This window comes from Somniosus microcephalus, chromosome 3 (genome assembly GCF_052327205.1).
Source record: "Somniosus microcephalus isolate GS21.2 chromosome 3, FLI_Smic_1.0, whole genome shotgun sequence".
Taxonomy (NCBI): Eukaryota; Metazoa; Chordata; class Chondrichthyes; order Squaliformes; family Somniosidae; genus Somniosus; species Somniosus microcephalus.
The window spans coordinates 176,174,292-176,199,699 of record NC_140989.1 but is presented as its reverse complement, the minus strand read 5'-3'; the positions used below and the strand labels follow the sequence as shown (position 1 = coordinate 176,199,699).

Here is a 25,408-nt window from a genome sequence, read left to right as displayed (position 1 = left end):
TAGCAAGATATATAAAAGCAGTATGTAAAAAGGAAGAGAATAGCAAAAGTAAACATTGGTCACTTAGAGGCTGAGACAGGAGAAATTATTATGGGGAATAAGGAAATGGCAGAAATGTTAAACAAATATTCTGTATGTCTTCACAGTAGAAGGCACAAAAAGCATACCAAAAATGATGGGGAACCAAGGGTCTAATGAGGGTCTAATGAACGTCATTAATGTAAGTAGAGAAAAAGTACTAGAGAAACTAATGGGACTAAAAGCTGACAAATTCGTTGGACCGGACGGCCTACATCCTAGGGTCCTAAAAGAGGTGGCTGAAGAGATAGTGGATGCATTGGTTTCGAGTAGAAATAGAAGGATATTTCAGATGAATACGTGGAAGAGCAATGGTGCAAGGGGGAGGGATTCAAATTCCTGGGACATTGGAACCGGTTCTGGAGGAGGTGGGACCAGTACAAACTGGACGGTTTGCACCTGGGCAGGACCAGGACCGATGCCCTAAGGGGAGTGTTTGCTAGTGCTGTTGGGGAGGGTTTAAACTAAAATGGCAGGGGGTTGGGAACCTGTGCAGGGAGACAGAGGAAAGGAAAGCAAGGATAGAAGCAAAAGACAGGAAGGAGAAATGCAAAAGTGGCAGTCAGAGAAATCAAGGGTTTAAATCAAACATGGCCACAGTAAATAATTATTCTAAAAGGTCCAAGAGTGTTAAAAAAAATAAGCCTGAAGGCTTTGTGTCTTAATGCGAGGAGCATTCGTAAGAAGGTGGATGAATTAGCTGCGCAAATAGATGTAAACGGATATGATATAATTGGGATTACGGAGACATGGCTCCAGGGTGACCAAGGCTGGGAATTCAACATCCAGGGGTATTCAGTATTCAGGAAAGACAGGCGAAAAGGAGGTGGGGTAGCATTGCTAGTTAAAGAGATTAACACAATAGGAAGGAAGGATATTAGCTCTGATGATGTGGAATCTGTATGGGCAGAGCTGAGAAATACCATGGGGCAGAAAACGTTAGTGGGAGTTGTATACAGACCCCCAAACAGTAATGCTGAGGTTGGGGATGGCATTAAACGGGAAATTAGAGATGGGTGCAAGAAGGGCACAGCAGTTATCATGGGTGACTTTAATCTATATATAGATTGGGCTAACCAAATTAGTAACAATACTGTGGAGGAGGAATTCCTGGAGTGTATTCGGGATGGTTTCCTGGACCAATATGTCGAGGAACCAACTAGAGATCAGGCCATCTTAGACTGGGTATTATGTAATGAGAAAGGATTAATTAGCAATCTTGTTGTGCGAGGCCCCTTGGGGCACAGCAATCATAATATGATCGAATTCTTCATTAAGATGGAGAGTGAAGTATTTGACTCAGAGACTAGGGTCCTGAATTTAAATAACGGAAACTACGATGGTATGAGGCGCGAGTTGGCTGGGATGGATTGGGGAACGTTACTTAAAGGGTTGACGGTGGATAGGCAATGGCAAACATTTAAAGATCGCATGGATGAACTACAGAATTTGCTCATCCCTGTTTGGCATAAAAATAAAACAAAGAAGGTGACTCAACCGTGGCTAACAAGGGAAATTAGGGATAGCATAAGATCCAAGGAGAGGACATATAAATTGGCCAGAAAAAGCAGCAAACCTGAGGATTGGGAGCAGTTTAGGATTCAGCAAAGGAGGACAAAGGGATTAATTAAGAGGGGGGAAATAGAGTATGAGAGTAAGCTTGCAGGGAACATAAAAACTGACTGTAAAAGCTTCTATAGATATGTGAAGGTAGCTTTAACCTTGCAGCTTGAACTTGCAGTTAGGGATAAAAATGCACCCACTATTAGAGCTAGGGGAGCTTAAACAGCAGAAGAGAGGAGACTGGGGGGAAAGAGAGCAAAGGATGGCAATGGATTGTCAAGGATGGCAAAGGAGCTCACTAGGGAGCTGCCAGCACAGGAGCCATCTTGTATCCAACACCGCCTTCAGTGTGCCAGTGCAGCCTTCGGTCGCCTGAGGAAGAGAGTGTTTGAAGACCAGGACCTCAAACCCAGCACTAAGCTCATGGTCTACAGGGCAGCAGTGATACCTGCCCTGCTGTATGCCTCAGAGACATGGACCATGTACAGCAGGCACCTCAAAGCACTGGAGAGGTACCACCAACGCTGCCTCCGCAAGATCCTGCAAATCCATTGGCAGGATAGGCGCACTAACGTCAGTGTTCTTGCTCAGGCCAACATCCCCAGCATTGAAGCTCTGACCACACTCAATCAGCTCTGATGGACAGGTCACATTGTCCGCATGCCCGATACGAGACTCCCAAAACAAGCGCTCTATTCGGAGCTCCGGCACGGCAAGAGAGCCCCAGGTGGGCAGAGGAAACGCTTCAAGGACACCCTCAAAGCCTCCTTGAAAAAGTGTAACATCCCCACCGACACCTGGGAATCCCTGACCCAAGACCGCACAAAGTGGAGGAGAAGCATCCGGGAAGGCGCCGAACACCTTGAGTCTCTTCGCTGGGAGCAAGCGGAAGCCAAGCGCAGGCAGCGCAAGGAGCGCACATCAACCCAAGCACCCCACCCACCCGCCCCTTCAACCACCGTCTGCCCCACCTGTGACAGAGACTGTAGGTCCCGCATTGGACTCATCAGTCACCTGCGAACTCATTTTTAATGTGGAAGCAAGTCATCCTCGGTTCCGAGGGACTGCCTAAGGAGAGGAGATATGTGAAGAGAAAAAGATTGGTGAAGTCAAGCGTAGGTCCCTTGCAGTCAGAATCAGGGGAATTTATAATAGGGAACAAAGAAACGGCAGACCAATTAAATACAATTTTTGGTTCTGTCTTCACAAAAGGAGGACACAAATAACCTCCCAGAGATGTCGGGGAACATAGGGTCTGATGAGAGGGAGGAACTGAAAGAAATCAGTATTTGTAGGGAAATGGTGTTAGGGAAATTGACGGGATTGAAGGCCAATAAATCCCCAGGGCCCGATAATCTACATCCTAGGGTACTTAAGGAAGTAGCCGTAGAAATAGTAGATGCATTGCTGGTCATCTTCCAAAATTCTATAGACTCGAACAGTTCCCACGGATTGGAGGGTAGCTAATGTAACCCCACTATTCAAAAAAGGTGGTAGAGAGAAAACGGGGAATTATAGATCGGTAAGCCTGACATCGGTAGTGGGGAAAATGCTAGAGTCCATTATAAAAGATGTAATAGCAGAGCACTTGGAAAACAGTGACAGGATCGGACAAAGTCAACATGGATTTACAAAAGGTAAATCGTGCTTGACTAATCTACTGGAATTTTTTGAGGATGTAACTGGTAAAATAGATAAGGGAGAACCAGTGGATGTGGTGTATTTGGACTTTCAGAAGGCTTTCGATAAGGTCCTGCATAAGAGATTAGCGTGTAAAGTTAAAGCACATGGGATTGGGGGTAAGGTACTGACTTGGATAGAGAACTGGTTGGCAAAAAGGAATCAATGAGTTGAAATAAACGGGTCTTTTTCCGAGTGGCAGGCAGTGACTAGTGGGGTACCGCAGGGATCGGTGTTAGGACCCCAGCTATTCACAATGTATATTAATGATCTAGACGAGGGAACTAGATGTAATATCTCCAAGTTTGCAGACGACACAAAGCTGGGTGGGCGTGTGTGCTGTGAGGAGGATGCCGAGAAACTCCAGTATGATTTGGACAGATTGGGTGATTATACTGCATCTGCTATGCATCTGCCCAATGTGGATAAATGCAAGGTTATCCACTTTGGTGGCAAAAACAGGAAGGCAGATTATCTGAACGGCAATAGATTGGGAGAAGGGGAAGTGCAACGAGACCTGGGTGTCCTTGTGCACAACAGGACTAGACAGACTAGATGCAGGAAGGATGTTCCCGATGGCAGAGGTGTCCAGAACCAGGGGTCACAGTCTAAAGATAAGGGGTAAGCCATTTAGGACAGAGATGAGGAGGAATTTCTTCACCCAGAGAGTGGTGAACCTGTGGAATTCTCTACCACAGAAGGCAGTTGAGGCCAATTCATTAAATATATTCAAGAAGGAGTTAAGATATATTTCTTAAGGCTAAAGGGATCAAGGGATATGGGGAGAAAGCAGGGACAGGGTACTGAACTTGGATGATCAGCCATGATCTCATTGAATGGCGGAGCAGGCTCGAGGCCAAATGGCCTACTCCTGCTCCTATCTTCTATTTTTCTATGATCTTCCAAAATTCCCTAGATTCTAGAGTGGTCCCAGCGGATTGGAAGGTCGCAAATGTAACACCGCTATTCAAGAAAGGAGGGAGAGAAAAATCAAGGAACTACAGGCCAGTTAACCTGACATTAGTCGTAGGGAAAATGATGGAATCCATTGTTAAGGAAGTACAGGTAGACTACCCTTTATCCGAACTTCCGAAAACCGAAACCCTACCCCGCCGGCCCCGACACCCGCCGACCCCCACCAAGCGTCAGCGTAAGTTGTGCGCACGACCCCCCGCGGACCCCCCCGCCAGCCCCGACCACCGCCGACCCCCCCGACTTACGCTGAGCATCAGCATAAGTCGTGCGCGCGACCCCCCGCCGACCCCCGCCGACCCACTTCCGAAATCCGAAATTCTCCGAAAACCGAAACACAGCTGGTCCCGAGGTTTTCGGATAAAGGGTAGTCTACCTGTAGTATCAGGGCACTTAGAAAATCATAACATAATTAGGCAAAGTCAACATGGTTTTATGAAAGGGAAATCGTGCTTGACAAATTTATTAGAGTTTTTTGAGGATGTAACTAGCAGGGTAGATAAAAGGGGAACCAGTGGATGTAGTATATTTGGATATCTAAAAGGCATTCAATAAGGTGCCACATAAAAGGTTCTTACACAAGATTAGGGCTCATGGTGTTGGGGGTAATATAGGGATACAGATAGACCAAGTGAGTGAGCAGTAAGGTGGCAGATGGAGTATAATGTAGGGAAATGTGAGGTTATTCACTTTGGTTGAAAGAATAGAAAAACAGAATATTTTTAAATGGTGAGCAACTTTCAAATGTTGGTGTTCAGAGAGATTTAGGTATCCTCGTGCAAGAAACACAGAAAGCTAGCATGCAGGTACAGCAAGCAATAAGGAAGGCAAAGGACATGTTGGCCTTTATTGCAAGGGGGTTGGAGTATAAGAGTAAGGAAGTCTTGCTACAATTGTACAGGGCCTTGGTGAGACCACACCTGGAGTACTGTGCACAGTTTTGGTCTCCTTATCTAAGGAAGGATATACTTGCCTTGGAGGCAGTGCAATGAAGGTTCACTAGATTGATTCCTGGAATGAGAGGGCTGTCCTATGATGAGAGATTGTGTAGAGTGGGCCTATACTCTCTCGAGTTTAGAAGAATGAGAGGTGATCTCATTGAAACACAAGATTCTGAAGGGGATTGACAGGGTAGATGCTGAGAGGTTGTTTCCCCTGGCTGGAGTGTCTAGAACTAGGGGGCATAGTCTCAGGACAAGGGGTAGACCATTTAAGACTGAGATGAGGAGGAATTTCTTCACTCAGAAGGTTGTGAATCTTTGGAATTCTCTGCCCCAGAGGGCTGTGAATGCTGAGTCTGTGAGTATATTCAAGGCTGAGATAGAGAGAATTTTGGACTCTAGGGGAATCAAGGGATATGGAGATCGGGCGGGAAAGTGGAGCTGAGGTCGATGATCAGCCATGATCTTACTGAATGGCGGAGCAGGCTCGAGGGGCCGTATAGCCTACTCCTGCTCTTATTTCTTATGTTCAATCCAAAACCTCACTGGAACCCGAGTTCAACCCCTCAGGTAAGAGAGAGACGCCATGGGAGATTCCACTGGTGTTTAGAAAAATCGCAAGAGAAAGTGACTGTACTATCTAACAATTAAGAGATGATTGTGTTTCCTGAGGGGGGAATTCATTACCTTTCTATATGCCGCTGTGCAGAATGTGCTGCCGGGTTTGCCATGGTACTTTGCTAATGAGCAGGCAGCAGGAAAAAAAATGGCATCCATTTTGTGTGGATAAAGGGAGAAACCTCTGAACATTAACCTCCCTGACTGCTGTTAGTGTCAGAAGACCTAGAAATGACAGAAAAGGGGTAACCGCTGAGCTAACTAGACAGGAAGGGATTCTGAATGGAAAACAGGAAGAAGAAAGTACTGCGGAACTGGAATGGAAGCAGCGAGCACCAGATATTTGTTCCAAGAAACGTGACTCTCTGTAATTCGTCAGGACCATTTCTAATAAAACCTACTATTATTTCATCCTCTCTTTTTACATCCAATTCTCATGTTCATGCCTGGCTGAGTAGCATGATAAGAAATGTACAGGAGTGCCTGAATGACCTACATTTGAACAGCTAATAACAGCAATGGCCAGCATTTGACAAGTGCTTAAGCGGTAAATTAAAGATATACAAGTGGCTGCTTATAGATTTGCTTTGAATTGTCGCACTCCTTTACTATTATGCTGTTTGAATATTGCACCTGTGTGTTGGAAATGCTCGGTAAACACAGTTACTATACTGCTTCATAAACCAATGAGTACACTAGGGAAAAACACGGCAACACTTTAATCTATTAGAATTCAACTGTCGCAACACCACATGAGGGTTACAATTTTTCGGGCACCGAATCTTCTGCAGGCTGAATTCATGCCTGTGTTGTGCGTATTTTACCTGTTTCCCAATAAGAAGGCCCAGTGTTTGTCAATAAAAGCACAAATATCTTCCTTCCAGCGGAAGTACCCTTGGCGACCAGTTCCTTCCAATGACAAATTGTACATGGCCAACATCACAACCTGAGAGAGAGAAAGCACAGGCTTAAATCAAACTTTACATCACACAGGAGCCTATGGAAAAAAGACTTGCATTTATATAGTGCCTTTCACAACCTCAGGACGTCCCATAGCGCTTTACAGCCAATTAAGTACTTTTGAAGTGTAGTCACTGTTGTAATGTAAGAAACGCGGCAGCCAAATTGTGCACAGCAAGCTCCCTCAAACAGCAATGTGATACTGACCAGATAATCTGTTGGTTGAGGGATAAATATTGGCCAGGATACCGGGGAAAACTCCTCCGCTCTTCTTGAAAATAGTACAATAGGATCTTTTATGTCCACCTGTGGGCAGACGGGGTCTTTGTTTAACGTCTCATCCGAAAAATGGCACCTCCAACAATGCAGCACTCCCTCAGCCCTGCACTGGAGTGTCAGCCTAGATTATGTGCTCAGGTCTCTGGAGTGGAACTTGAACCCATGAGCTTCAGATTATGGGGCATAAAGGACAGACTAAAACTTGAAACCAGAGGCTAACTGCCTGCTAGTGCTCAAGCTACTTCTCAAATCAAGGAACTATTTTTCCTGCACTTGCTTGGCTGAACCACTAGCTCGATTCAGATCACATTTTATGCCATCTTTAGCGATGTCGGCAAATGAAACTCACTAAACAGTGATTGTTTCTGTCGGAGAAGTCATCATTTGGGGAGGCTAGGAATGATACACAGGGACAATTAACTGTTTTAAGCAGCTGTAGAACCTTGTACATTGTTCTGATAAAACAAAAAGGGATGAAGGTGCACGTGGAATTAGGAAAACAAATTTAGGGAAAATCTGATTCTCAAAATTTGAAATCGGCTACCTTTCTGGCTCCAAAAATGACAAGATAGCTGGTTTCTGTTCCTTTTCTCAATAGTCTTGAAAGCTCCAGTTGTCCCAGCATCCACAGCCTTTTGGGGGGAGAGTTATTGATTTCCACTACCTTGTGTGTGAAAATGTGCTTCCTGATTTCCCTCCTGAAGGGCCTAGCTCCAACTTTAAGATTTTGCCCCCTCGTTCTTGATTCCCCCACCAGAGGAAATAGCTTCTCTGTATCTTCCCAATCGAATCCCTTTAACATTTTAAACATCTCGAAGAGATAACCAATGCACATGGGTGTATTTTGTACTTGTATATAAAATGCACGGAGTATACTTTCACTGATCATACGTACTTGTTGCCATGTAAGCTTCAGTCTCTCGAAGTGCTCCTTCCCATCTTCCACGCAGTCTGAACAACTGAATCGGAAGAAGTTATCACCCCGCAAGTAACTGGGATGCTCTCCCCTTAACTGAGCTGGAGAGAGAAAGAGGAAAAAAAGTATAATGGGATTGAAAGAAGGAAAGAGAGGATCTGATTTACATCAAAACTGGAAAAAAAAAGCAACCTCTTTCGCGAGGTAACAAAATATTCCAAATCAAAGCATTACACAACGTACAGTATACATCCCGACAAGCTCCAAGATGTCAATCTCCACAAGTGAGGCTGTTGAGACACCTCATGCTTATCGGCACATCTCGTGCGTCACCCCAAAGTGCTCCTTCCCATCTTTCGTTATGGTCAATTTCGCAAGTAGATCTCGTGCCTCACTCCTGGCCACGTTTAAAGTAAGTGATTTGCTCTCATTCGGATCAGTTCAAAACAAAAGCTGGCATTTTTATTTGTTGCTGCCTCTGGGGGTCTTTCAGTGCAAAAATTCCAGCACCCAGGCAGCATATACAAGCACATAGGAACAGGAATATGCCATTCAACTCCTCGAGACTGTTCCACCAGTCAGTCAGATCATGGCTGATCTGCACCTCATCTCCATATCCCTTGATACCCTTAACTAACAAAAGTTCACCAATCTCAGTCTTGAAAGCTCCAATTGTCTCAGCATCCAGTGTTTTGGGGGAGGGAGTTCCAGATTTCTACTACCCTTTGTGTGAAAAAGTGCTTCCGGGTTTCTTTCTTGAATGGCGGAGCTCTAATTTTATGAGTGTGTTCCCCCGCCAGAGGAAATACTTTCTTTGTATCTACCCTATTGAATCGCTTTAACATTTTAAACACCTCGATGGCACACTCCTCAAACACTTGCCCCAGCCAAGGCACTGCCTCCATTTACACCATATCACAGAAATCACAGAAACCTCACAGTACAGATAGAGGCCATTTCGGCCCATCGAGCCTGCACCGACACATATCCCACCCGATCCCCGTAACCCCTGCACCAACACATATCCCACCCGATCCCCGTAACCCCTGCACCAACACATATCCCACCCAATCCCCGTAACCCCTGCACCGACACATATCCCACCCGATCCCCGTAACCCCACGTATTTAATCCCCCTAACACTAAGGGTCAATTTTTATCATAGCCAATCAACCTAACCCCACACATCTTTGGACTGTGGGAGGAAACCGGAGCACCCGGAGAAAACCCACACAAACACGGGGAGAATGTGCAAACTCCACACAGACAGTCACCCGAGGCCGGATTTGAACCCGGGTCCCTGGCGCTGTGAGGCAACAGTGCTAACCACTATGCCACCGTGCTGCCACATATGCTCAAAGAGCAACTTTAAAAAAAAAGCTTTTTCTGAATCGCATTTCCAAGACCATAGGACTTTTTACATTGGTGAGTTTATCAAATTACATACGCAGTCCAAGGAGAAAAAAACTGTTTTGCTTCATGAAAGTGTTATTAAGCCCATGGATATGTGTGTTGACTGATGCAAACGTTACGAATAACACTTTTTTGATCTTTGTGTTTCTTTTTTTTAGCCCTTTTCCAGTGATTGTGTGCCAGTATAAACATTAGAAGAGCTGAAACCAAAATCTGACGGACATCATTTGCTTTGTGGCACAGGGATAGTGTTGTGTAAGAAAGAAAGAACTTGCATTTACATAGCGTCTTTCACAACCTCAGGACTTCCCAAAGTGCTTTTGAAGTAGTCACTGTTGTAATGTAGGAAACGGGGCAGCCAATTTGCACTCTGCAAGGTGCCACAAACAGCAATGAAATAATGACCAGATAATCTGTTTTAATGAACCTTCTCTAGCCCCAAGTTCCTGGCTGCACCCTCTGCTTTACCAATTCAGATCTCTCCTCACCCCACTATCAGCGGCAGAGCTTTCAGACACCTTGCCCCCACTCTGGAGACATCCTTCCAAAACCTCTTCATCCTGCTACATTTCTCCCCACCTTGAAATTCACCTTAAAACCTACCTCTTTGACAGTATTATCTACCCTCCTACTGCTGCTTCTGTCTGATTGACCTCCTAGTGTGAAGTGACTTGAAGTTGCTATATAAACACTAGAAGATTATTATTCATCTACTGACCTATTGAATGCAATTGATGTCAGGGATCAGAGACTTGAGCACATAATCCAGGCCAAGGGAGTGCTGCACTGTTGGAGGTGCCACTTTTTGGACAAAACGCTAAATCGAGGCCCTGCCTTCCGTCTCAGGTGGAAGTAAAAGATCCCATGGCACTATTCAAAGAAGAGGAGGGGTGCTCTCCCCCGGTGTCCTGGCCAATATTTATCTCTCAACCAACATCACTAAAACAGATTATCTGGTCATTATCACATTGCTGCTGGTGGGATCTTGCTGTGCATAGATTTGCAATCACATTTCCTACATTACAACATTGACTACACTTCAAAAAGTACTTCATTGGCTGTAAAACGTTTTGGGACATCCTGAGCTTGTGAAAGGCACTATAGAAATGCAAGTCTTTCTTTCATCTTTCTTGCAGTGTTGTCCCATGGTCAATTTAGTGTAAGGGCAGAAAAACACTGTAGGAAAAGTCACATTTTAGCAAGTATGCTTTATTGTTTCACATGTTCTTTTTCAACTTGGTACTCTGAATTTATTGCCTCAAACTGATCCCACCACTACCAGTGATAGACCTGCAAGCTGCAAGATTTCAGCATAGTGTTAGGTGCTCCAAATATTGTCTCCTGACACAAGTCACATTTGGAAGGGCAAAATCTATAAATGTGGTGCTGAATGTAACTCACAGTTCAAATGAACATAGTGAGAATTGTTCACACATCATAGAATCGTACAGCTCAGAAGGAGGCCACTCAGCCCATCGTGCCTGTGCTGGCTCTTTGAAAGAGCGACCCAATTAATACCACCCCCTTGCTTTCTCCGTAGCCCTGCAAATGTTTCCTTTTCAAGTAGTTATCCAATTCCTTTCTGAATGTTACTATTGAATCTGCTTCCACCACCCATTCAGGCAGTGCATTCCCAATCATCATAACTCACTGCATTAAAAAAAAATTCTCATCTCCCCACTTCGTTTGCCAATGATCTTACATCTGTGTCCTCTGGTTACTGACCCTCCTGCCAGTGGAAACAGATTCTCTATCTACTCAAAACCCCTCGTAAATTTGAACATTTCTATTAAATCTCCCCACAACCATCTCTGTTCTAAGGAGAACAATCCCAGATTCTCTAGTCTCTCCATATAACTGGTCCTTCATCCCAGGTACCATTCTGGTAAATCTCCTCTGCACCCTCTCTAAGGCGTTGACATCCTTCCTAAAGTGTGGTGCCCAGAATTCGACATTATTTGGACAAAATGAACATAGTGAGATTCATTTACACATCATGTACAAATGTACATGTGCAGCACACTTTACTCAAATTCTACTGCAACACTGGATTGCATAGCATAAGGTAAAACATCAGTGTACTTCAGACATGAAAAGTCAAATAACAAATGATGAAGCACCCTGCATTCAGTCTCTGGTGTAAATAGGAGCCATCACAGATAATACATGAAAAGTGATTGTGGACACTTACAAATAGACCACATCCTGAGCCCCAGCATGTGACAGCAGCAAGGCGATTGACAAAATATTACCTCATGTAAGGCTGTGCGAGGGACGCCACTCTTGTTTTGTCAACGTCTTACTGCAGAGAGGCTCACGCAGTTAATACTCAACAATGTAAAGCCCTGCTACGAGATATCCCAAAAGGTTACACAGTGGAATTTTCTGAACACCTCACTTAAGATTTACCTGATTCTCATTTACTAAGAATCTAATGTATTACAAAGTATGTACAGCACAGAAACAGGCCATTCGGACCAACAGGTCTATTCCAGTATTTATGTTCCACACGAGCCTCCCCCATCCTTCTATTCCTTTCTCCCTCATGTGCTTATCTAGCTTCTCTGCTAGTCGTCTCAACTACTCCTGTGGTAGCGAGTTCCACATTCTAACCACTCTCTGGGTAAAGAAGTTCCTCCTGAACTCCCTATTGGATTTATTAGTGGCTATCTTGTATTTATGACTCCTAGTTCTGGTCACCCCCTACAAGTGGAAATAGCTTTTCTACATTTATCCTATTCAATACTGTCATAATCTTAAAGGCCCATCAGGTCACCCCTCAGTCTTCTCTTTTCCAAAAAAAAGAGCCCCAGCCTTTCCTGATAGGTATAACCTCTCAATTCTGGTATCATCCTAGTAAATGTTTTTGCACCCTCTCCAGTGCCTCTATATCTTTTTATAATAAATGGAGACTAGAACTGTTCACAGTACTCCAAGTGTGGTCTAACCAAGGTTCTCTACAAGTTTAACATCACTTCTCTGCTTTTCAATTCTGTCCCTCTAGAAATGAACCCCAGTGCTTTGTTTGCTTTTTTTATGGCTTTATTAACCTGCATTGTTACTTTTAATGATTTGTGTATCTGTATCCCCAGATCCCTCTACTCCTCCATTTAGACACTTATTTTCCAAGGAGTATGTGGCCTCCTTATTCTTCCGACCAAAATGTACCACCTCGCACTTATCTCTATTGAAGTTCATTCGCCAATTACACACCCACTCTGCAAGTTTATTAATGTCTTCCTGTATTTTTAACATTCAAACAGAACTGATCTGATCTCGGTCAGACCATGCGTATCTGTATCCCTTCAACCCTACCCCAAACACCATCTCATACCAGTGCAATTTGCAGTGTGACTGCAAAATCACAGGTCATGCTCCATCTGGTGCTGCTCTCTTGGTGATCTATTCATCTAAAATCTGTGTATTGATGGCTCATTAAGCTGAGTGATGTCATCACTGGGGAATGGAAAATGTCTCCACGTTAGTGTCTGCAGCAAGCACTTCCATATGTGGTATGGTGTGGACAGGTGCAGAGTGAAAGAAAGAAGACAGACTTGCATTTATATTAGCGCCTTTCACAATCTCAGGATGTCCCAAAGCACTTTACATAGGAACAGGAGTAGGTCATTCAGCCCTTCGAGCCTGTTCTGCCATTCGATGAGATCATGGCTGATCTGTGATCTAATTCCATATACCCGCCTTTGGCCCATATCCCCGAGTACCTTTGGTTAACAAAAAGCTATCAATCTCAGACTTAGGATTAACAATTGATATAGCATCGATTGCCGTATGCAGAAGAGAGTTCTAAACTTCTACCACCCTTTGTGTGTAAAAGTGTTTCCTAATTTCACTCCTGAAAGGTCGGGCTCTAATTTTTAGACTATGTCCCCTAGTCCTAGACTCCTCAACCAGCGGAAATAGTTTCTCTCTATCTACCCTATCAGTTCCCATTAATATCCTGAGGACTAGAAATTCGGTCTCGCCCCATTTGGGGGCGGTAACTTTTGAAAGCTGGGAAAGTTAGTGCCAGTCGCTAATGAATCCCAGCTTTTTGTAAATTCGGTGTTTGCGCTCCAGGAAGGAAGTGGAGCGCTAAATCAAGCGCTCCACTTCCTTCCTGGAGCGGTAAAGGCCGCAGGTGGGGTGGTTGTGGTGCCGCGCTGCACAATGTCCCGTGCAGCGCTGCACAATGTCCCGTGCAGCGCTGCCGTGATCGAAGACTCCTTCCCTCCCTTAAAGGGAAAGGCCATCGCTGCAGGATCTGCATTGGGACCAGTTAGCTGGTCCCCGACGGATGGCCGCGATCTGACCCGATCAGCCCCATGCACCTCAGCAGAGTGCTGGGCTAATCGATCGTGGCCCAAAAGATTTTTTTAAAACAGAAGAAAAAACATTTACGAAATTTTGCTACTTACCTCAACAACCTCCCCTTTAACTTCCGCCTCCCGAACAACGCCTCTTGCAGATGTTGTTTTCGCCCGGCGATGCTGCAGGGGGCGGAACCGAAGTTCAGGTCCGGGCTGCTACCGGGGCGATGCGCACGGCAATGACGTCACAGTCTCCGGGTGCAGGAGATTGTGGCGCAGAGTGTTACCGCTGCCGCAAACTTCCCGGCCAAGTTAACAGGAGTCGTTCATCTCACCGCGTCCGGCAAGTCGTTAGTGCCACATTATCGCCCCGGGAGGCGATAACGGGAGGTGCTAAGTAGGCCAATTTCTAGCCCTGAATCTTTACAGCCAATGAAGTACTTTTGAAGTGTAGACACTGTTGTAATGTAGGAAACATGGCAGCCAATTTGCACATAGCAAGCTCCCACAAACAGCACTGAAATAAATGGCCAGATAATCGGTTTTAGCGATGTTGGTTGAGGGATAAATATTGGCCAGAGAATTCCCCTTGCTCTTCTTCAAAATAGTGCCATGGGATCTTTTACATCCACCTGAGAGAGCAGGTGGGGCCTCGGTTCAACGTCTCAACCTAAAGATGGCAACTCTGACAGTGCAGCACTACCTCAGTACTACACTGCGTCAGCATAGATTTTGTGCTCAAGTTTCTGGAGTGGGACTCCAACCCATGGCCTGACTGAGAGGAGAGAGTGCTACCCACTGAGCCACAGCTTGCCAGGAACTGTATTCAAATCCCCCACAGCTCAGGTGGTTAAGACATTGAGTAGCTGATCCACACAGACCAAGGCGGCATCAGGTTCAATCCCTGGTCAGTGTCGAGTTGGCTGCTATCTGCTGGACCGGCCATTGGAGTTGCACCAATTGGCTCTGATTTAGGGAGGCAACAATCAGCCCCAGCTCCTGCTCTCCAGGGTACCTGCTGGAAGCGAGAAGTGGACACTGGGTGAGGATGAGTTTGAGCGTGACGGTGACCGTTTTACCTACACCCCCCACGCCACCTTATGGTCAAATAGTTTGAGAACGGCCACTTGGGCGAGACACTGGAAAAGAACCAGCGCTCATGGAACCGCACCCTGCCACGTGCAAGTGCCGTCATGAAAGGAGGGGTGGAGGAGGAAACGGAAATAAAAAGGAAGAGGAAACCATGCATATCACAAATTAAAAAATGTAGATCCTTCAAGATCTTATTTATAACCATCGATGGATATCAAACATGTGTATCTGATTTTTGACATACGCATACATCATTCAAATAATGAATCTAATGATATTTGTGTACATCCATCACAGTATTTTACAACTAAACCTGTGTCATGATTGGAAAATTCAGTCTTTCTGATCCTGAACTCTAAGCTAGCTTGTACAAGCAGTCGGCACCTAGCTTTGTCCATTATTTGAATTGGGTGCAGAGGGTATCCGCATTGGTATTTCCTTTCACCCACTGAAATCAACAGAAGCGCTACTGCACATATGATGTTTATGCTGTCGGGATAGGATGTGGATTTCCTTACACAAATCTTCAGTAACAACACTTTGGGGGTGATTTTCTCAATGCGTAGCTTTTGGAGGCAGGACTCCCACTTTTTGGGTTGTAGTCCCGCCTCCATCAACTTCTGGCCAACCCACGCTATTTTGCCTTGATTGACCTTAGCGGGCTTAGCAGGCCAATTAAGGGAAAGCCGGTTGCAGAGAACATCAACATATGACGTTTCATCTGTCAAAAATTTTTGACAGATGAATTGTCATCGTTTTGACAACTCTGTGAAGTTGTCAAACACTGACATTCTCTGTAGTTTGATGAGGTCTTGAATTCAAGACCACATCAAACTTCTTTCTTTTACAGAAATGAGATGGTTGTTGCATCTGAGAATGCAACGGCCATCTCTCATCTCCAACACGGAGGTCCGAGACTCTCCGCATACACATCAACTGAAGCCTGCAGGGAGGAAAAAAGGTAAGTACACTTTTACTAATACTTTGCACTTACCTCAGATACTCACCTCTCCACTCATGCACCCATCACTTACCTTCACAGCACACTTTTGCACCACCGCCCCCCCCCCCCCGCCCCCCCCAACCCCACTACTCGCCTCGCTGACCTGGCGGGTTTCGGAGCCTTCGGGAAGCTCGCACTTGTGAGGGCAAAAAGGGGATAATCCTTTTTTCTGCCTGTTAACTACCTGTTAACTAGCTTTCGGCTTCCGCCTGGGACACCCAATTTATCGGGCCCCACGAATTTAGCAGTGGGACCAACGGCTGTGCAGATTGGGCGCAAATCGTCTCACTGAAATTGTTTTGATTTGCACCTATTTTACACCCGGAGAATGGCCGCCAAGCATACCAATTTCTACCCATCTCTCTCTTTTTAAAAAAATGAAATGGCCGCGATGTCTCACTTATTCAGGGAGATCTGGATTTCTGCAGCAAATTTTCAAACCTTGTGGGAACCTACCATTTTAGGCCTATGCAAAATCCCAAGCTACTCTGGTAATGTTAGTTATGGAGGCAATCAATGGTGTCAGGGCCACTCCACTGAATAATCAGGGCTGGAGACTAATAGCTCGCAGTAGCTTTTTCAGGAAAGGGCACCCAGTCTACAAATGGCACTTTCCTTTGTCTTACCTTCTGTAACTCAGTATGATTTATGGATCATATGTCTCAATTTTCACAAGAACAAAGAGAAGGTCGATTATATACACACATACATACACACACACATATGTATATATTCAAAAAAAATTACAAGTGGCTGTCTCTTTATATCCCTAAAGTTGCCAAAATGTCTTATTGGGCTACAAACTCCAAGTGTGAGTGCACAAAACACATTAGCTTATGAAATTCCAATGCATTTCATACCTTGCATTTGCCACTTAACAGCTTCCCCAGTAATTTCCCCAGAGGTTCGTCCAATTTTCCACCGTAACTTTGAGGGAAATCAGGGAACCCCAGCGGAAATTCTACCCCCCTTATCTCACACTAACAAAAGGCATTACTCTTACTCTTATAGATGTTTCAGGAGTAGCATACGTACTTGCAGGTATCCACTTCTGGCATTTGTCACAGTAATAGGACATCTCTTCTGTCCAGGATACTTCGCCTTCATCGCCTAGTTCACTATTCAAGGAATCCCCACTCTGATCGTGGGACAGATCCACCGAGGCCTGGTCTTCTGACTCAACTATCAGTAGAGTTTCCCCTTCAACCTCTCCTTCCTCCAAACCCTCGGAGGCAGTCATTCGTGCACATTCGTCCTCCATTTGGCGAGCAGTTAAGCTTTTTGTCTCCCCGTTATCTTCCATCTTCCCAAACCTCTGGCAGAGTTTACACTAGAAAGGGTCAACTGCTAGATACGCACAGCAGCCATCCAAAGAGCAGCTTTATTCATCTAAAGTTAATTAATTCTATCAAGTCTTTTTCCACAGTTACAGAGGGGAAAAATATCTGTCATCTATTAAACATCCAAAGCCATTGATGCACATTCAAAAAACGAGACTACTACTTTTCAGATTGTTGAGAGCTCCCGGGGACCAAGGTGCTTCGCTGAAGTCGATCTGCTTCCAGTTTCTTTGTCAGACTAATCTGCTCCTCCAGGACTCGAAGATTCTCTTTTTTGCGCTCCTGTCGTGCAAGATCTCTGAAAACGCCTTCTCGCAACCTCTACAGAAAGAAAAAGAAAGATTTAGCTTCAAAAGCTTGCCTGGCAGTCAATAAAAATTGTTACATTCATTTGCTGAATATTACAAAGCAGCTTTAGAGAAGCACATCCCAATCGCTCAAGTGACTGAAGGTTTGAGCTCGGAAGCCCAGAGATGCGATTTCTCACTGGAACTCCTTACTACTGGCTGAGCAAGTTTAACTAATTAAAATGCTGCAGGGTGCAGTGACTGGTACAATTGTACTTGGACCCTTTGAATCACGCTTCCTGTCAACCTGTGTACAAGGGCTGATCAAAATGTTTGAGGCTAGAATGTCAACCTTTCAATAAAATCTGGCTATAATCCATTATTTCACTAGATTCACAAAAGCCCGTAGCAAGTACAAACGAAGAAGCTACAGTCCCACTCCAGAGACTTGAGCACATAATCCAGGCCGACACTCCAATACAGTGCTGAGGGAGTGCTGCACTGTCAGAGGTGCCGTCTTTCGGATGAGACGTTAAACTGAGGCCCCGTCTGCTCTCTCAGGTGGACGTAAAAGATCTCTTGGCACTATTTCGAAGAAAAGCAGGAGAGTTCTCCCCAGTGTCCTGGCCAATATTTATCCCTCAACCAACATCACTAAAAACAGATTATCTGGTCATTATCACATTGCTGTTTGTGGGACCTTGCTGTGTGCAAATTGGCTGCCATGTTTCCTACATTACAACAGTGACTACACTTCAAAAGTACTTCACTAGCTGTAAAGCCCTTTGGGACATCCAATGATTGTGAAAGGCGCTATATAAATGTTTTCTTTCTTTTAGCATGTACCTGATCCAAAAGAATAGCATCTCAATCCAGATCACATCCCCTTACATCTGTGATTCCTGATCCAAGTATAAAATGTTCCTTAAATATCCATTCAACTGAATAAAAAGAGGACACTGAACAAAGATACAGTTTACCTGGCATCAGCAGTACATTTTATCGTGCAATTATTATACTACACTTTCCAGAACTGCAACAGTCACTGTACAAGAGCAGGTGAACTGGCATCAGTTCACCATTTGCCCATTTTACTTTCCATCAGCTGCAGTCGGATTCCAACTTGTGATGCCAACTTTTAAACTAAAATGGCAGAGCGGGAACTTCGCTGGGCCACATCAAACTTTGAATGTGAGAAAAGTACCAACTCCCCTGCTGCTTCTTTTCAGTGGCAGTTGGAGACCAATGATCAGTGTGTGGATTTAAGTACACGTGCATGAAGCTTCACTCTCCAGATAGTGGAAACAGGAAATAGAATTTGGTGTTACCCACTTGCACTGGATTATAAGCAGGTACCAGTGCTAACCAGAACCTTTAATATAACTCAGCGCTAGAAACCTAGTCACTTTTCTGTAACTACAGATATGCTCTTCACTTGTTAAATCCCTCGAATCACTCTTGCATTTTCTATGCATAAAAAACTAGGACCCCCTCTCATTGAAAGAGCATGTATCTCAATACCAGGCATCATTAGCAACAGAACCCCTCAATTATCCTGTGGGTTGCATTTTTTAGCCCAGCGGTAATTGTTACAGACTCAGGGGCTCATCTCTGCTTCAGTCTGTGGCACTTTGGTAGCTGCACGTACTCCTGGACCTCAGTTCCTAGCTTTCCCTGTGAGGTGTTAACTGAGCTGAGATGCCGCCTTTTTCTCTCTCCCGTTTCTTGCCTTCCAGCAAAAGACAAGAACCACCCACTAGGAGATAACAAGGTTATCCCACAGAGTCAGCGGGCTGAAGGGAATGGGACAGGACACAATTGAGTAGATTGGGCCTATACTCTCTGGGATTTAGAAGAATGAGAGGTGATCTCATTAAAACATCTAAGATTCTGAGGGGGATTGACAGGGTAGATGCTGAGAGATTGGGTTGGATTTTTCCGGGTCCCACCCGCACGGTGTGGAAGGGACCCGGGAGGCGGCGTGAAACCCGGAGGTGTTCCAGGCCCGGGGAGGGGCAGGCCGATGGTGGGGGTGCTTGGGGGACCGGGAGGAAGCACTCCTGCTCCTCCAGGCCCACAAGGATTGCTCCCCAAGGTTGAGGCTGCCTCGTTGCAGCCACCAGGAATCCCGAGCCCCAGGATCCCCAGCCGCCTGCAGTAAAACCTGCAAAGCAGGTTAAAGTAGAGGCTTCAGGCCTCATTATAATACTTAAATTCCAAACCCGCCTCCTTGCAGCGGGTTGGCAGCCCCCCCCCCCCCACCATCCCTCCTGAATGAAAGGTGAAAGTGGGCGGTTTGGAGGCAAGTTGGGGTCGGGTTTTACATTTGTACAACTTTCACTTCTCCCATGCCCCCAACCCACCCGTTCTTACCTCTGAAAATTCCAGCCAGTGTTTCCCCTGGCTTAAAGTCTAGAACTGGAGGACATAGTCTCAGGATAAGGGGTCGGCTATGTAAGACTGAAATGAGGAGGAATGTCTTCACTCAGAGGGTTGTGAAACTTTGGAATTCTCTGCCCCAAAGTGCTGTGGGTGCTCGGTCGTTCAGTATATTCAAGGCCGAGATAGATAGATTTTTGGACTCGAGGAATCCAGGGATATGGGGATCGGGCAGGAAAGTGGAGTTGATGTCGAAGATTAGCCATGATCGTATTGAATGACGGATCAGGCTCAAGGGGCAATGCGGCCTACTCCTGCTCCTAGTTCTTATGTTCTAAGGAGGGTGCTGCAGAGATGGGACACAACGATACCATGGAGAGCTTGGCAAATGAGAACGAGGATTAATTCAATGCCAACAGAAGTCAGTGGCAATGGGCTGATGAATGATCAGGCCTGTGTGGGACAAGATGCAGACAGCAGAGGTTTGGAGTCTGAGAAGGACTGCTGGTAACTGAAGAAGTCATGGAATGTATGAATGTCTCAGCAGCGGTGAAGTAAGGGTGTTGGTGAGCAATGGTGCAAAGGTGGAAGTCAGCAGTCGTGCACTGTCTGGTTCAGCCTAAGGAAGAATTTGGGAAGGCGTTTGGCAGTTTTGGCCGCGGGGGCAGGTTGGACAGCCGGGGGGGGGGGGATAAAGGTCAGAAGGTGGCTCAAAAGGTCTTCGACCTGAAACGTTAACTCTGTTTCTCTCTCCACTGATGTTATCTGACCTGCTGAGTATTTCCAGCATTTCCTGTTTTTATTGCCTATAATATGCTTTTTAAGATATGGTTTCCAAAGAGTCCAAATTGAACAATACAATAATGGAAGGTACTCTGGGCTACGTCATCCCTCTAATGCTAAAAGAGAGGAAGAACTGCCCAAGTTAGTCCCCGGAATCGAGTTTCTGTACAAGAATCCACACATGGTCTGTACTATGCTGGTGATAGAAACCAAGGAAAACCAAGCAATGATCTTCCAATGCTTCAGGTGATGCCATTGAGGATTCTGCCATTCCCATTTACACCTCTTCTAGACTCCTCTTTTGTTTCTTTATGTTGGACTTTATGGGAATGTTGTCCCATTCTAATCTCCTTTCACCATCATCCCTTTTGTCATTTAATCTCTCCTGCCTTCCACCCCATCAAAGACCTTCCCTTTTGTTCTTTCCTCCCCCCTACCCCCCTGCCTCTGTACTTGCTTAAAATCTGTTACATCTCTAACCTTTCCCAGTTCTGATGAAAGGTCATCGCCCTGAAACATTACCACCGTTTCTCTCTTCACAGGTGCTGCCTGACCTGCTGAGTGTTTTCAGCATTTTCTGTTTTTGTTCATGAAGCTCCCCACCTTCAATTAATGGAGCCACTGTGTAATGGGGGTATGATGTACGTACTCCTATTGTTGTCAGGAGGATGGTGCTAATGCACACACTCATTTTATGTTGAGATGCTCAGTGCCAAGCAGGTGATGTTTCTGGTAGCTACTGTCCATCTAGTAAGGACTCAAACCCACTCTGGTCAGTTATCTAATAACTAACTTATTACTATTCTCCTTGGGAGTGTGAAGGAAAGTTCAGATCTCCTCGGGATTAGAATCATAGAATGGTTACAGCACAGAAGGCAGCCAATCAGCCCATGCCAGCTCTCTGCAAGAGCACTTCAGCTAATCCCACTCCCCTGCCCTTTCCATGTAGCCCTGCAAATGTTTTTCTTTCAGGTACTTATCCAACTCCCTTTTGAAAGCCACGATCGAGTCTGCCTCCACCACTCTTTCAGGCAGTGCATTCCAGATCCTAACCACTCGCTGCGTAAAAAGTTTTTCTTATGTCGCCTTTGGTTCTTTTGCCAATCACCTTAAATCTGTGTCCTCTGGTTCTCGACCCTTCCGCCAATTGGAACAGTTTCTCTCTATCTACTCTGTCTAGACCCCTCATGATTTGAAACACCTCTATCAAATCTCCTCTCAACCGTCTCTGCTCTAAGGAGAACAACTCCAGCTTCTCCAGTCTATCCACGTAACGGAAGTCCTTCATCCCTGGAATCATTCTCGTAAATCTTTTCTGCACCTTCTCTAAGGCCTTCACATCCTTCCTAAAGTGCGGTGTCCAGAATTGGACACAATACTCCAGTTGAGGCCGAACCAGTGTTTTATACAGGTTCATCATAATTTCCATGCTTTGTACTCTATACCTCTATTGATGATGCCTAGGATCCCGTAAGCTTTTTTAACTGCTTTCTCAACCTGCCCTGCCACCTTCAACGATTTGTGCACACATACCCCCAGGTCTCTGTTCATGCACCCCCTTTAGGATTGTACTCTTTAGTTTATATTTCCTCTCCCCATTCTTTCTACTAAAATGTATCACTTCACGCTTTTCTGCATTAAATTTCATCTGCCACCTGTCCGCCCGTTCCACCAGCCTGTCCATGTCCTCTTGAAGTCTATCCCTATCCTCCTCACTGTTCACTATACTTCCAAGTTTTGTGTCATCTGCAAATTTTTAAATTGTGCCTTGTACACCCACATCCAAGGCATTAATATATATCAAGAAAAGCAGTGGTCCTAGTACCGACCCCTAGGGAACACCTTCCTCCAGTCCAAAAAACAACCATTCACCACTACTCTGTTTCCTGTCATTTAGCCAATTTCGTATCCATGCTGCCGCTATCCCCTTTAATCCATGGGCTTCAACTTTGCTGGCAAGCCTATTAGGTAGCACTTTGTCGAATTTTGGAAATCCATGTACACCACGTCAACCGCATTGCCCTCATCAACCCTCTCTGTTACCTCATCAAAAAACTCGATCAAGTTGGTTAAACACAATTTGCCTTTAACAAATCCATGCTGGCTTTCCTTAATTAATCCACACTTGTCCAAGTGACTGTTAATTTTGCCCGATTATTGTTTCTAAAAGCTTCCCCATTACCGAGGTTAAACTGACCAGCCTATAGGTGCTGGGTTTATCTGTACACCCTTTTGACTTAAGTAGATGACACACCTCATGATGGAAGATTGGACAGGGCAATCCTGTATGACAGACTTGATAATCAGATACTGAGCCAGGCAGAGTAGCTGATAATTAGCCAGCCAAGCTGACTCATTGATGGGATCTGGAAGGTTAGACCTGTCTCCAGGGGCTGGGATGCTTCCCATTCAGCTCCAGATTATCCAGTAACCTAGTGCTGTAAGGTGGTCCGAGCTGGAGCAGCAGTACCAGGCAGGCAGGTTAACCTCCAGCAGCAGCACCACCCGCCCCACACCTCCCCCCGCAGCACCACCCGCCCCACACCTCCCCCCCACCCCGCAAACTGGAGGGTCCCTGTGCCTAAACCTCTAGACATAGTTAAGTTGGGTACACGCTTATGTGGAATTGGGTAAATATAGATTTCTTAGTAACAAAAGCAGAAAGGGCTGTAAACAAACAATAGATCAGTCAGCATTGTGGAGAGAACAGCCCGGGTTTCAGGCCCGTACGTAGTGTTGTGAAGAAGGGTACAAACCCAAAAGACTGACTGTACCTAGCCTTCTCTGTTTTGCTTTTACCTTAAAATCGGAGTGACTATTGATACCACACAATTCTGGGTTAGGGATTAAAGTTAATGGTTAGGGACAGGGGGAGGATAGGGGTGAAGGATAGAGATAAGGTTAGGGATTGTACAGCATAGAAGGAGGCCATTCGGCCCACCGTGCCTGTGCTGGCTCGGTGAAAGAACGATCCAATTAGTCCTACTCACCTTGCTCTTTTCTCCCCCCAGAGCACTGCAATTTTTTTCCCTCCAAGTATTTATCCAATTCCCTTTTGAAAGTTACTGCTTCCACCACCCTTTCAGACAGTGCATTCCAGATCACAACTCGCCATGTAAAAAAGTTCTCCTTTCTCCTGGTTCTTTTGCCAATTACCTTAAATCTGTGTCCTCGAGTTACCATCCTTCCTGCCAGTGGAAACAGTTTGTCCCTAATTATTCTATCAAAACCCCTCGTAACCTTGAACACCTCTATTAAATCTCACCTTAACCTTGGACACAATACGCCCAGCTGGGGCCTAATCAGTGATTTCTGAAGGTTTAGCTGAACAACTTCCATTTATTTGGTGCCTTTTAATGTAGTAAAACAACCCAAGACACTTCTTGGCAGGAGCGATTATCAAACACAATTTGAAACTAAGCCAGATATTAAAACAGGTGACCAAAAACTTGGATAGTTGTGGTTATTGAAAGCGTCAGCCGTGGCTCAGTTGGTCTCCTCTCCAAGTCAGAAGCTCATGGGTTCGAGTCCCACTCCAGAGACTTGAGCACACAAATCTAGGCTGACACTGTAGTGCTGAGGGAGTGCTGCACTGTCGGAGGTGCCATCTTTCAGATGAGACGTTAAATCGAGGAGGCTCTGTCTGCCCCCTCAGGAAAAAAGTAAAAGATCCCATGCATTATTTGAAGAGGAGCTGGGGAGTTCTGGTGTTTTGGGCCAATATTTATTCTACAACCAACACCACTAAAAATAAAAACAGACGATCTGGTCATTTTCAGATTGCTAGTTAGTGGGAACTTACTGTTCGCAAATTAGCTGCCGCGTTTCCTACATTACAACAGTGGCTACACTTCAAAAGTACTTCATTGCCTGTGAAACGCTATGGGACGCTCTGAGGTCCTGAGAGACGCTCTATAAATGCGAGTCTTTGTGTTGGGTGAGCAAAGCCTCCCGCCCGGTGCTGGGGCGTCTCCAGGCTGATCACAATGGCCGGCCGCGCTGATCCAATCAGGGAGCTCAGTGCGGGTCGGCGGCTCGTGCTCCGGAGCGCACTGTCCCCCCCACCTCACGTGGCCCAACGGTCGCCTCAACCTCGCCCCCCGCCGGCATTCAATACACCTTCCCCGCCGAAAGGGCACCATTGCCACCTTACCCCGCTCCGGTCGCTGGGAGCGGGTGCGAGATTGAAACTCCAGCGCCAGGCTGCGTTCTGGCCTAGACTCTCAGCGCCGCCACCGAGAGACCGACCTCTCTGTCCAGCTGCTGCCTCAGGTGCACTCCTGCCACGGTTCCCGCCGTCAACGCCAAGGAAACGCCGAGTACCACCTTAGATATCGCCGACATCCTGCGGCCTGGAAAACCGTCACCATGGAGACCGAGACCTGGCCAGCCGAGCTCCAGATTCCAGGCCTGACGGGCCGAGCGCGGAGAACGTGGATCCCCAGGCGCGAGCAACCGAGACGGAAACGTCATCACCATGGAAACCTTGGGCTCCGAGAGGCAGGTCCCAAACAGGAGTAACAGCACCAAAGCAACTGGGCAAAGTCTGGGGCTTCCTCTGGTGCTCTTGTGGCAAAGGCTGCATTTAAGATCATGGGCAAAAGAACCAGAGGGCAAATTAGATTTTTTTTATAACGCAGCCAGTTGTTGTGATCTGGAATGCAAACCAAAAGGACTATTCTGCGAGTGGGCACTGCCAGCAGGGAGTAACGTGAGTGACTTCAGTTATGTGGAGAGACTGAAACATAGAAGATAGGAGCAGGAGTAGGCCATTCGGCCCCTCGAGCCTGCTCCGCC

General features: G+C 45.9%; 2 protein-coding genes across 3 annotated transcripts in view; both read right to left on the bottom strand.

The window, feature by feature from the left end:
* Positions 1 to 17,299, bottom strand: part of kat14 (lysine acetyltransferase 14) — a 63,844-nt gene extending 46,545 nt beyond the window's left edge. Inside the window, exons 1-4 of one of the 2 annotated variants that reach the window (XM_085981962.1) lie at positions 16,858 to 17,299; positions 7,987 to 8,108; positions 7,020 to 7,118; positions 6,677 to 6,798 (exon numbers count right to left, since the gene is read on the bottom strand). In XM_085981962.1, coding sequence (XP_085838088.1) covers positions 6,677 to 6,798; positions 7,020 to 7,118; positions 7,987 to 8,108; positions 16,858 to 17,125 — 611 coding nt within the window. In that variant the 5' untranslated portion in view covers positions 17,126 to 17,299. The remainder of the gene's footprint in view (positions 1 to 6,676; positions 6,799 to 7,019; positions 7,119 to 7,986; positions 8,109 to 16,857) is intronic. The other variant, XM_085981963.1, reaches the window with a different exon arrangement.
* A 22-nt stretch (positions 17,300 to 17,321) lies between these two features.
* Positions 17,322 to 25,077, bottom strand: pet117 (PET117 cytochrome c oxidase chaperone). The gene is made up of 2 exons (XM_085981967.1): positions 24,860 to 25,077; positions 17,322 to 17,483 (listed from the first exon to the last, which is right to left on the bottom strand). The coding sequence occupies exons 1-2, from the start codon at positions 24,953 to 24,955 to the stop codon at positions 17,322 to 17,324; spliced, it is 258 nt and encodes an 85-aa protein (XP_085838093.1). The 5' UTR covers positions 24,956 to 25,077.
* Positions 25,078 to 25,408: the final 331 nt, after the last annotated feature.